Source organism: Hemiscyllium ocellatum, chromosome 26, assembly GCF_020745735.1.
Source record: "Hemiscyllium ocellatum isolate sHemOce1 chromosome 26, sHemOce1.pat.X.cur, whole genome shotgun sequence".
Taxonomy (NCBI): domain Eukaryota; kingdom Metazoa; phylum Chordata; class Chondrichthyes; order Orectolobiformes; family Hemiscylliidae; genus Hemiscyllium; species Hemiscyllium ocellatum.
The window spans coordinates 39735899-39748529 of NC_083426.1; the positions used below are offsets into that span (position 1 = coordinate 39735899).

A 12631-nucleotide genomic window follows, 5' to 3' on the forward strand; every position below is an offset into this window, starting at 1 on the left:
GAGTCTAAGTGAAGAGTCATCTAGACTCAAAACATTAGCTTGGTCTCTCTCCATGGATGCTGCCTGACCTGCTGGGATCTCCAGCATTCATTGTTTTTGGTTTAAAAATTCTGCTATTTCTCAGCCTTTCATGCTTTATCTATCCCAGTTCATATTGGGAAAGTTGAAATCCCCTCCTTTCTTTCTTTCTCATTCAGAACTCTACATTTTAACTTATTCAGCCTATTTAGTTCATTTCCAACATCTTCACATTTAGCTGGGTACTGTCTTTCCAGGTTTTATTTGCTTTTTCCATGTATGCACCTTTCTCTAAACAGGGTTATTACTGGAAGAAACACAGAATGTTTTAAGATCACCAGCAAACTCCCAGGTCAATTAACTGCAGATTGAATCCAGGACTTCAGAGTAGCATCAGCGTCTTGAAATAAGCCTCTGGTACTTATAATCAATATAATTAACTGAAGGTGCAATCAAATCACATGAAATTTTCCAAGTTCCACTTAAGGTCACACAGTATGCTGATACAGAAATATTGCAACTTTCCTTCACTGTTGTTGGATCAAAATCCTAGAATTTGTTGTCTAACTGCACTTGAGCTGTGCCTTCATCAGATGAATTGCAGTGGATTAAAAGGATGGCTCACCATAATCTTTACTAATAGGTAATAAATAATTGTCCATACACCATGAATGAATTGGGGAAAAAAAACTAAATGAGTGGATAAATTAAAATGGTTAATGGATACATTTTCTGATGAGGAATACCACAGAAAATGGTAATTTCAAAGTATTTTGTCTATGGCGATTACTTGCCTCGGAGCATTAATCAAGAGTCAAGACTTTTAATGGAGAAAGTGAGGACTGCAGATGCTGGAGATCAGAGCTGAAAATGTGTTGCTGGAAAAGCGCAGCAGGTCAGGCAGCATCCAAGGAGCAGGAGATTCGACGTTTCGGGCATAAGCCTTCCTGAAGAAGGGCTTATGCCAGAAACATCGAATCTCCTGCTCCTTGGATGCTGCCTGACCTGCTGCGCTTTTCCAGCAACACATTTTCAGCTCAAGACTTTTAATGATCAGGGATCCGATTCCTAGAACATCAATGCTGGGTTTTTTTATGCATTACTTGTCCTGAATGAGAAGTTTCTTTTTCAGACAACTTTATCTCCCATTGACCTGCTTTTGGTATACAGAAGTTCAAATGCAGAGTGAACTATCACTCATTGTACCATTAGGAAATGATGGATTACTGTTTGACAAGTTCACTCTCACGTCTTTGTGGTTTTTACTATCACATGAGTAAAGTGAATCTGCTTACACTGGAATTATTGAAAACGTCCACAAATTTCCCTACATAATGTCAGTGGATAAAACAGAAGTAGTGACTGGCTATTTAGTGAGAAATTCCATGCTGTTATTCAAATCAATTTTTGAGTGAGGCAGGCATTGGATATTTGTGAAAATCCATTCTGGAGTTTCCAAAGCTTGACTACTGAAAGGCCAGCACTTGCTTGACATTGAAGATTCATCCTCTCTTAGATGTGGCCTTGATTTCAAACTCTGCAATAAAAAGGAGTGCAAGTTAGATTACAGGTTAAATAAAGTTTCTGTTACCCCTTTAGAGCTCTGATTATCAATCTCAGGAATAATATATTAGACATCAAGGGGATACAGCACAATTGACCAGAATGACACTCTTAAAATGGTTAAATTCCAGGGAAATATTATAAGGACAAGGCTCGCATTCCCTTAAACATTTAGAGGGTTGACAATTGAAAGTTATTGAGAGAGTCGAGAGAAGCTAATTTGTCTAGTGGACGAGTCAGAACAAGGGGTTTTAATCTTAAAATTAAAACTAGATCATTCAGGATTAAGTCAGAAAGTGTTTCTTCACACGAAATCTGGGTCTCCTCTTCCCAAAAAGCCACTGCAGAGGACACTTGACAATTTCAAACAGTGATTGATAGTTCGGTAAGGGTATTAGGAGAATGGACCCAAGATGGGTGGAGTTGTATTACAGATTTGTCATGATGTTAAGGAATGGTAAATCAGGTCTAATGAGCTGAATTTCTGGCTCCTGTCCCTATGTTCACTATAATTCTTACTTTGAAAATGTTATTTGTGTGTTCAAATCCCTTCAGGGCCTCAACACTCACTGTATACATAACCTCCTCCAGTCTGACAATCCTATCTGAGAATTCTGTATTCTTCTAACTCAAGTTTCTCATGGGATTTCCCGCTTTCTTTTGTCCCATCATAGTTGACTATGCCTTCCACTGTTCAGGCCTTAAACTCTGGAATTTCTTCTTTACTGCATTGTGTCTCTATCATTCTATCCTCCCTTAAGATGCATCTTAAAACCTATGACCATCCCATCTTAATATCTTATTTGGCTTGGTGTAATTGTTGTCTGATTACATTCCTGGGAAATGGAAATATTTACTACTTTCATGGGGCTATGTTGTTCTTATTACTTATTTATCTGGACCCAAGGTTAAAGGTCCTCTAAGCATATTGAAGTATGTTGACATTCCACTTGCCATAAACATGCAGTTTTGAAAGGCTTCCTACAGTTGTTTAGGTAGGACCACTATATTCCATTGACTTCTAGCTTATAGTAGGATATCTGGAGCTGTATGAGAAGAACATTAATCCAAGTAACATCTCCACTTGGTTAGATCTGTTTTAATGAACCATGCTGACTGACCAATTTTCAACAGTGCCATGTTATATATAGAGTAAATGAATTTTGATAAGGTATATGAAAAGTTGAGCACAAGATCACAGCTTATAATGTTGGGAGTGATAGCAGGAAAATGGAATTGACTAACAGAAGAGGAAGAGCCAGGATTGATGGGCTATTTTCACATTGGTAAGGTGTAATGTAAAAGAATCAGTATTGGGGACTCAACTACTTTCAGGCTATGAGAATGATATGGACAAAGGGATCAACTGCATAATAGTCAAATTTGTTGATAGTGCAACAACAGTTGGGAAAGCAAGTCGTGGGAAATACACAAAGGGATATAAACTGGTAAAGTGTAAGGTTGATAAAATGGTGGAATATTGCAGGAAAATTTGGCAAGTAGAATAAAATAAAATTAAAGGGTGAGAAGTTGCAGAATCCTGCAGTATAAAGGGCTATGAGTGTACTTGTACAAAAATAACCAAAAAAATGCAGATGCATCAGGTAACCAGCAAGTTAAATGGAATATTGGTCATTATTGGAAGGAGGATAGAGGATAAAAGCTGTAACTGTGTACAGGGCATTGGTGAGACCATATCTCCAGTACTGTCCTACTGTAATGTCAAAAGATTAAATTGTACTCTCTCTCAGGACATTAATGTAATGTTAAAGGGTTAAACTGTATTGTCTTTGGGTGGGGGCAACATTCATACAGGAATGTGGATGTCTCACACTTCATTTGGCCAGCCATTTACTAACACTCTCCTGCTCTTATGCAATTAAACTCTCATTCAGTCCCTTCCATTCAGAAATGCTTTCGCTAGCCATCTCCCGAAGCTAGGACACATCACACCTACAATGTCTTGGGGAATCACAGTCAGGAAATCATTTGCATAATGATTCCCCAGGATTAGGGCATTTACATTTACATTACCACTGAGGATGATCTCATCCTACCATTGTACCTGAGGTGACATGTGGTTATTGGGGGGGGGGGGGGGGGGGGGGGGGGGAGGGGGAAATGAGCATTACCAACTGACCTGTACCAAGAGGATGTATTTTCTTTCTTCAGGGTCTCTTCGATTCAACTATGCATGCCTGCAAGGGTCAAAGGGGTCACCGAGCTTATGCAGACTTTAATAAATTTTAACTGTTTATAGAAGTTGGTATGTGCAAATTGCATCTCGTGTGTGAAACCTCAGGAAAAGAACTTAACACTACTATTTTGGGAGTATATGTTTGCATTGGAAGCAGATCAGAGAAAATACACTCGGTTGATTCATGGGATGATCTTATGAAGAACGGATGATTACGTTGAACTTATATTCAAACCACTACAAATGCCGGAGGAAAGATCATAGAAGCACGTCACAGGAGGCTCCCAAGCACTGAGGATGTCACCTAGACAGGGGACAAAACGTCTGCAACACAAATTCCCAGCTCGGCAAACAGAACCACAACAACGAGCACCCAAGCTACAAATCTTCGCACAAATTTTGAACTTATATTCACTGGAGTTTAGAAGAGGTGATCTTAAGAAGCATAAAAGATTCTGAGGATTGTTTCCCTTTATGGGGAGAATCTAGAGCTAGGGAATATAGTTTAAAAGTGAAATGACTCCCATTTAAGACGAGAATAAGAGGGACATTTTTCCACTGGATCCTTTCATGTATGGAATTCTCTTCCGCAAACAACAGTGGAGACTGATTCACTGAACATACTCAAGACTGCATTTTTTTGTTCTTTGATGTACATGGGAATCAATGGTCATGGAAGACACTGAAGAAGGGAGAAACTGAAGTTAAGTCCACAATCAAATCAACTCTGAATTTGATGAAAGGTGGAGGCAGTTCAAAGGGCTGAATGGCCCACTTCAGCTTCTGTTTCTTATGAATAAATTTAAACTGACATTTTTCTGACCATCCTTCCTCCAAAAAAAAATTATTTTAAGATGCAGTACATGATACAACAAGTTTATGTTGTTTTAATGCTGACTTCAGATGCTATGATGTGGGTTAGAAATGTCACTACTTCTGCACCATCTGGTGGAGTATTGCTAAAACTACACATTCAAAATGCTTCTCTCATATTTTCTAACCGCATTGCTGTTGTGCTTTAAACGTAGCAAAACATTCCACATATTTCACCACCCAGAACAAAGACAGCGGATGCATAGGAACACCATCACCTCCAACTTCGTTTCTAACATGGGTCGCAGAATCTCGCACTTAGTCGAAAAACAGAGGCAGGCCTTACAGGATTGAAATTAGAAAACACTTCCAGACACAATGCTGGAGTTTGGAACTCTCATCCACAAAGAGCCATTGATGCTGGGTCAAAGTTAATTTTAAATTAAACTGATAAAATTTCTAAACCAAAAGGTATTAATAGATAGATGGCAAAGCTGAATATATGGAATTAGAACACAGATCAACCATAATGTTAGAGAATGGCAAATCAGGTTTAAGGCTCTAATAGCCTACTCATGTGTGCTAAAGACTGAAGGCTGGTATAATTCTGCTGAAACTCTAAGATCAACACACTCTTCCCGAGGTATGGCGTATAAGTTTGGTTTGTTTCTAGACTCTCAACTTTTAAAAAAAATCCATTATATCTTTCTTGTATTTAGGGGATGACTTTTACTTCCAGCACAAAATTCTAACTTTCTCGAGTAAATAATATTGGCTTTTGTATTCTTCTTGTCAATGTGGATATTATACTCCATCTGTTAAGATTTTACCCACTCTTAACTTACTTGTATTGCCTTCTTGATATTTTATATTCTTCTTGCAACTTGCTTTCCCACCTAGCTTTATATCATTGGCGAATTTAGTCAGTCCCTTTGTCTGATTCAGTAACTAAATTGTAAATAGTTGAGGACCCAGCACTGATCTCTGTGACACTCCACTAGATTGCCAACCTGAAAAATGACCCCGTTACCTTAATTCTTGTTTTTCCATATCCACTCATTCACTTAATCTGTTTTGTCTCTTATAATTTCCTGATTCATTTCCATAATTTACTCTGCCTTGTCTTCATGTCATCTGCAACCTTAAATATATAGTTTCTGTTCTTTCATCCAGGTCATTGATCTTTCTGGTGAAATGCTAAAGCACCAGAAAAGAACCCCAAGGGAATACCAAATCATGTTCTGCCTAATCAGAATGCATTCTCTTTATCTCTGCATCCTACCTCCGAAACAACTATTAACCCATGTTATAAGGCTATGTCAGCTGCTTCTGCTTTCCTTAATCTTTTGTGCAGACTTTATCTGATGCTTTATACACTCTATATAGACAGCATCTACAGACAGTTTCCTGTCTACTATACTAATTTTTAGCCACATCAGAGAGTTAAATTAGCTTACTCACACATGATTTACCTGTCACAAATCCATGCTGATTCTCTTCCTCATCTGGAATTTGTTCATAGTCAGTCTGTCCCTGATTTTAGATGCCATTAACTTCTGGGTTTGCCACATTTATTGCCCATCATTATTTACTCTGAAAAGGTCTTCCAACAAGGTGATGGTGAACTTCCTTGATATTACCACTTATGTTGAAAAGTTTTTATTGATCTACAAGCCAAACAAAAACTAATCCAAAATAAAAGTGGAACTTTAACCATATGTGGTTTCTGTCAGGCTGAGGCGATGTTGGGAGTCTTTGTCTGACCAGGAGTCTGAGTTGGTTTGAGCTGTTGCTTGCTCGGAGTGCCTCATCACTCACTTGCTCCACATTCACTGCATGGCACTATTCATCTGTCAGCACACTGATTCCTCACACATATATTCCACAAATGGGTTTGGGGCTGAGTACTGTTCTATAAACATGAGAGATTAAGATGCCTGCACATATTACTCAGCTAAAACAATTACAGAGAATGGAAGCTTGACTTGTCTCAACCAGATCTACCTTTACTTGCCAGTTTAATGTTATTTTCTTGATACTGGGCTATCTAGTATGGCTGCATTTAATTCAATACAAATACTGCAAACTTTTAATTACTACAAAAATTAGATATTTCTGCCAGAACTAGCATACTGGTATGAGCAATAATATTACTGTCGTCAGGAGAAACTGGCTTTGATTTTTAATAAGTATATGACATTGCAGTAATGGATGCCTAATCGGAGCCAATATTCACCATCACTCTCCCAACAGATCTTGAAATACTGCATAAAACGTTGTTAAAGGGCAACTTCGAAATCATCACAAAAGTCAGCAAATAAGCACAGTTTTCAAAATTTATTTTCATATATACATATACAGGTTCATATAGCATCAAAAGCTGGACCTCAAAATGCAGCACACACATTCTGAAAACTTGTCACTGATTGCCCATAAAATGACCAGCCTGATATTTTCCCAACTCTGCACAGAAGCCAACCCTACACCAGTTTCATTAAACATTTCATTTTTAATAAAAAGCAAAACTATGGAAATTTTCAATAAAACTATATCTTATACTGTACAAGTAAATCCACAAGTCTATCGAACAGTACAGCAGCTCTAAAACTCCTTTTCATCTTAAAACTCTTACCATATTGTGTAAAATCACCTGAGTTGAGATCAACATACACACAGTAAATTATTAGTCCTGAGAATAGACTCATTTAGTCTGTGAGTAGTTTAAGTTTGGTTCCCAGGATTTCATTGAACAATACTAGGTAGCAAACCACAGCTCACTCATTCCTGTATGTGGCACTTGATTCCTGGTCTCCATTTTCATGGATCGTTATCTGTCATAACTGTATCTTGTGTCAATCCTTCATGTTGAATTGCTGCTGTTGCCATGCCAATAGCTTCCTCCAATGTCTGCTGTTCCTCCAGCTAAAAGAGAAAAATATTGATATGCGATTACCAAATCAGCTGGTGCGGTGAGGTCCTGAGGTTCAGGTGATTTTGACATTATACTGATAGTTTATGAACTTGTACAGCTCAGAAAGAAATTGAGAGAAGCGTAATGTCACTACAGTTGCAAATGTTCTCATCCAGTTGGCCACCCATTCACTTACTGTGCACAAATGACAATGACTGCATTTAAAAAGTAATTCACGGGGGTTAAAGTACTGTGTCACTCTGTGAATACAACTGAGCAATTCACAAATGTTACATTCTTCATGAAAATTTACCCAAGCTAGATGATAGTATGGTTTAAGTCACAAATATCTTATACTTCTCTTGCTTGCATATTGTACTGATAGATCACAAATCCACAGGATTGTTATGTGCTATACTTTGGCTATTCATGATTAGATGATTTTCGATTACTTAAAAACTACAAGAAACCTTGCACCCTATCATATTTATTACTGAAATTATTGGATTCAATGTCCAGCAATAACAGAAAGATTTAGACAGTTTAGGAGAAAGGTCCAAGAAATGGCTGATGAAATTCAACGTGAGCAAATGTGAGGTCTTGCATTTTGGAAAAAGGAACACAGACATGGACTATTTTATAAACAGTGAGAAAATTCATAAAGCCAAAGTACAAAGGGATCTGGGAGTGCCAGTACAGGATTCTCTAAAGGTTGACTTGCAGGTTGAGTCCGTGGTTAAGAAAGCAAATGTAATGTTGTCACTTATTTCAAGAGGGTTGGAATGTAAAAGCAGTGATGTGCTACTGAGACTTTATAAAGCTCTGGTTAGGCCCCATTTAGAATACTGTGTCCAGTTTTGGGCCCCACACCTCAGGAAGGACATACTGGCACTGGAGCGTGTACAGCGGAGATTCACACGGATGATCCCTGGAATGGTAGGCCTAACATATGATGAACGTCTAAGGATCCTGGGATTGTATTCATTAGAGCTTAGAAGGTTGAGGGGAGATCTAATAGAAGCTTCCAAGATAATGCATGGCTTAGAAAGGATGGACGCTGAGAAATTGTTTCCGTCAGGCGGGGATACTAGGACTGGTGGGCACAGCCTTAGAATTAGAGGGGATCAATTTAGAATGGAAAGGAGGAGACATTTCTTCAGCCACAGAGTGATGGGTCTGTGGAATTCACTGCCATGGAGCGCAGTGGAGGCCGGGATGTTAAATGTCTTCAAGGTAGAGATTGATAAATTCTTAATCTTGCAAGGAATTAAGGAATACGTGGAGAGTACGGGTAAGTGACGTTGAAATGCCCATCAGCTATGATTGAATGGCGGTGTGGACTCGACGGGCCGAACGGCCTTACTTCCACTCCTATTTCTTATGGTCTTAACATTGTTACCTGTAAAAGATTGTGTGTAGCTTTACAAAAAAGAATCATATGCTCCGATCAACTTCATAAATCCATCAACCAAAATCATGATTCTCTTTTAAAAGCCGGTTACTGAAACCCCTTCCCTTTTGACTTGCATATCCTGCAGGAACCTCGTTCTACAACAGTAGAAAGCAGAAATATTTCCTGCTGTGTTATTATTTCAGAGGGAATGTAAACCCTTCATTAATGTGATAATTATTGCTTTAGTTGAAGAATCAGCCAGGGTGTCCAAATTTACTCTGTGGTGAGTAAATTCTGTGGTTATAAGCGATCAAAAGGTAGCTCCTGAGGGACTACAACATAAATTCACTCGAGCTTTTTCTCCAATTACAATGGATTATAATTGAGGTCACTCAAAGCTGTGAGGAAGCTGCTCCTTTAACAAGGTTATGTTGTCCTTGATTTGTTCTCAGAGAGGTCGCAAAAGACACAGACTCCGAAAAGTCCAAGTTGAAAGGTTTTAGGGCCAGTTTGATTATAGCTATCTGACACTACCTCAGGCAACAGGCTTTTAAGTTTTTGAAAAAAAAAACACCTGTACAATGAAAGGGGAGTGGCCAGTTCTCCCAGCTCAGCTTTTCTCTGGTTTGATTTAGTTTTTAGCAGTAGTGTTGTGAAGCTATTGAACCTAAGAGATGCAGGTCTATGCTGATCTTCTTTCTCTCTCTCTGACTTCTCTCCTGTAAGACCCTGTGTTTGATTTTACCTTTTATGTCAAGGGGTGTTTATGGAGATTGTCGCAAGTATTTGGAATAGTATCATTAAGTTGGTATAAGCGGTTGGGTTTTTGGATAGGTTAAGTTATTCGGTATTCTGTTCTCTTTTGTTTGTGTTTCATTCAGTAGTCTTGTAAATAAATTCTGTTTTGTTTAAAACTAAGTGGTTTGACCAGCTGATTCTCCCCTGGAATACTAACTTTACACTTGCTTAAAACAACTAGCAAAGTTAGGGTCTGGGCTACCTTCTTGAAATGTTTTGAGGGGTTTGGGCTAGTCCATATCAAAACAGTAATGGGACTTCTACAGCTAATGGTTATCCCATGTAATGCAGTTTTCATGGTGTTAAGGAACATATTAATCCCATTGGGTGGTTCCTTCACATAAATGTAGAGACAGATACCAAGGAGGATTGCAAAACATTCCTATTTACTGTGGTTGGAATTAGTAATTTGGTTTATGATCAAACAAGCTACTGCTCAGATATTTCCATTTTCTTTGTTTCAATATAGTAATTTATCAGCTGTCATTATCACAACCAGCTACTGCAAATTTATTTTTAAATACAGATTGGGGAATATTTCAAAAACAGTTAAAACTCAACTATCAAAGGTAAACTTTCATATTCCAATCTTTACAAATGTACCAGATTGGCAGTCCTGATGTAATTAGGGGTTCACTACAAGTTAAAGTTTTGTATTATTTTAGCTTGCTAACCCAAAAATGTAAAAGAAAGTAACAGAGATAAACTTGCCTGAATGCTGTAACATTTTTCGTCTTACCAAGGTGAAGCACTTTGCAATTAATCATTGGACATAAATTCCCAGATTTATCAGGATTTCCACATTTAATGGGAACTGCATTTATCAGTAAAGTCATGATCAAACTTTCATTTCAAAGCTAAAGTGCTAATAATCATGGTTCCCGATTATGGCTGTTAGAAACCCCCTCCATCTCCTCCACTGCGTGCACTATAATAGATCTGGACAATAATGACAGAAATATTGAGAAGCTGTGGAAACAGTAGCATAGAGAAAAAAGCAGTGAAGGAAATAATGACAATGGAAGAGATAGTATGACAACATCAATAGAACAATCTCAATCCTAGTTAATGGAAACAGACACAAGGAATGAAAAGCAGAGAAAAGAAAAATAATAAATAAAATTGTTAAAAACAAATTCAAACCACTTCATCCAGTTTACTTTTTCTGGACAAACTTATCTGCTATATTCCTCAATGAATCTTTAGGTTTATATACAGAATGAACATAGATTAAATATTCTATTTCCTTCTTTTTGTTTTGTTTGGGATAGTCTGATTAGTAAAAATGCAAATACATCAGCACAAAAAGTTTAACAGTATGTGATCTATTACTGCAAAAGTCAATTTTGTTTATCGATAACCATAATTCTAGGATCAAATAATATTTGGATTCAGCTCATTGTCCACATACTACTGCTAAAGTTAGCGAGCTATTAAGTCTCTTTGGCACTGTGACTTTTTAAGCTGTTACTTTGGAACAATATGCAACAGCTGCAAGTGGGCAATGATGCCAAAGTGGCAGGATATAGGGAGTTAGATTGGTGACCTGACTTTGGAGTGCACACCAGTAAAAGAAACAATCGCATCTCAAGGATGCGGTGTGACATTGCTTCATAGAAGCATAAATATAGAAGATCGAAACAGGCTTTACGGCTCCTCGCATCTGCTCTGCCATTCATTCTAGACTATGGCTAATCATCAAGCTCAATACCTACATTCTGTCCTCCTCCCATATCCACTGATTCCTTTAGCCATAACAGCTAAATCTACTTCTTCTTGAAAACACAATGTTTGGCCTCAATCACTCTCTGTGGTAGTGAATGCCACAGGCTCACAGCTCTGAGTGAAGAAAGTTCTCCTCATTCTCAGTCCTAAAAGGTTTACCCTTTAACTTTAAACATTGACCATCGGTTTTAGGCTCCCACAACATCAGGAACATTCTTCCTGCATCTAAGCTGTCTAGTCCTGTTAGAATTTTGTAGTTTTCTATGAGAATGCACCCCTCATTCTCATAAATGCCAGTGAATGCAATCCTAACCAACTTAATTTCTCCTCATTGGTCAATCCTGTTATCCCAGGAATCAAGCCAATAGTCACTAGCTTCCATATACCCTTAGGCTTTTTAACTTTTGTTTGAGTTGAAGAATGTAGATTTACTTTGCCACCTTGATGAAAGGAGGAAACAAATGCAACTCCAGAGTCAAGTATTGATCCTGCATGGTATCACATAGCTTTGGCTTGGAGTATATCTCCAGTGCATTGACAACCAGGCTGCTTAGGAATTTCCTGCTAAGAACATCAGAAATAAATCTACTTCAATTGAATTGTGTCAGAGTCATTAAGGTTTTCCATAGGGGAGTACAGCTTTGTGCATGGCAGAATTAGATTTGCAAAAGGTAGAATTGCTCAGGTGGCAACGAAGTAATTCATCTGAGATCAGATGTCAAAGCATATTGTAACCTAAAAACACTTAGCAGAATTCATGTCCCAATCTAATCAATTACTATTAGTTAAGTCCCAATTTAAATGACTAGATTATTGTATCAGAGCATCTCTGTGAACATTCATTCTCTCTTTTCTCCATCAATTTGCACAACACCGCTTGTTCACTAAATAGTACAGAGACTCATCGTCACAGGAAACCAATGACACAAAGCTCAAAATGAGATGACCCTCAAATATCTGGTTTACTGCTACTAATACCTTAAATTGAGTCCAAACCTTAATCCAAGGCATTCAGTACAGTAACAAACGCAATAGATGAGAAAGATGTCATAACTTTTTCTTAAAACTTTCTCATATGCCACCATTCCCCAGCAGCAGTTATCGACTCTTCTTCAATGATTTAAGGAAAACTGAAAAAATTCTCACATAGCATCTCAATAGTGCCACAAATGATATTTGTGGAATAGCTTGATTCATTCTGCCCCTCAAATCA

At 38.0% G+C, this 12631-nt stretch overlaps 1 protein-coding gene across 3 annotated transcripts in view; it reads right to left on the reverse strand.

Annotated features, from left to right (window-relative positions):
* Positions 1–6913: 6913 nt before the first annotated feature.
* Positions 6914–12631, reverse strand: part of LOC132828215 (zinc finger protein 76-like) — a 74052-nt gene continuing 68334 nt past the window's right edge. For all 3 annotated transcript variants that reach the window (XM_060845167.1, XM_060845169.1, XM_060845168.1), the window contains exon 15: positions 6914–7513. In XM_060845167.1, coding sequence (XP_060701150.1) covers positions 7409–7513 — 105 coding nt within the window. In that variant the 3' untranslated portion in view covers positions 6914–7408. The remainder of the gene's footprint in view (positions 7514–12631) is intronic.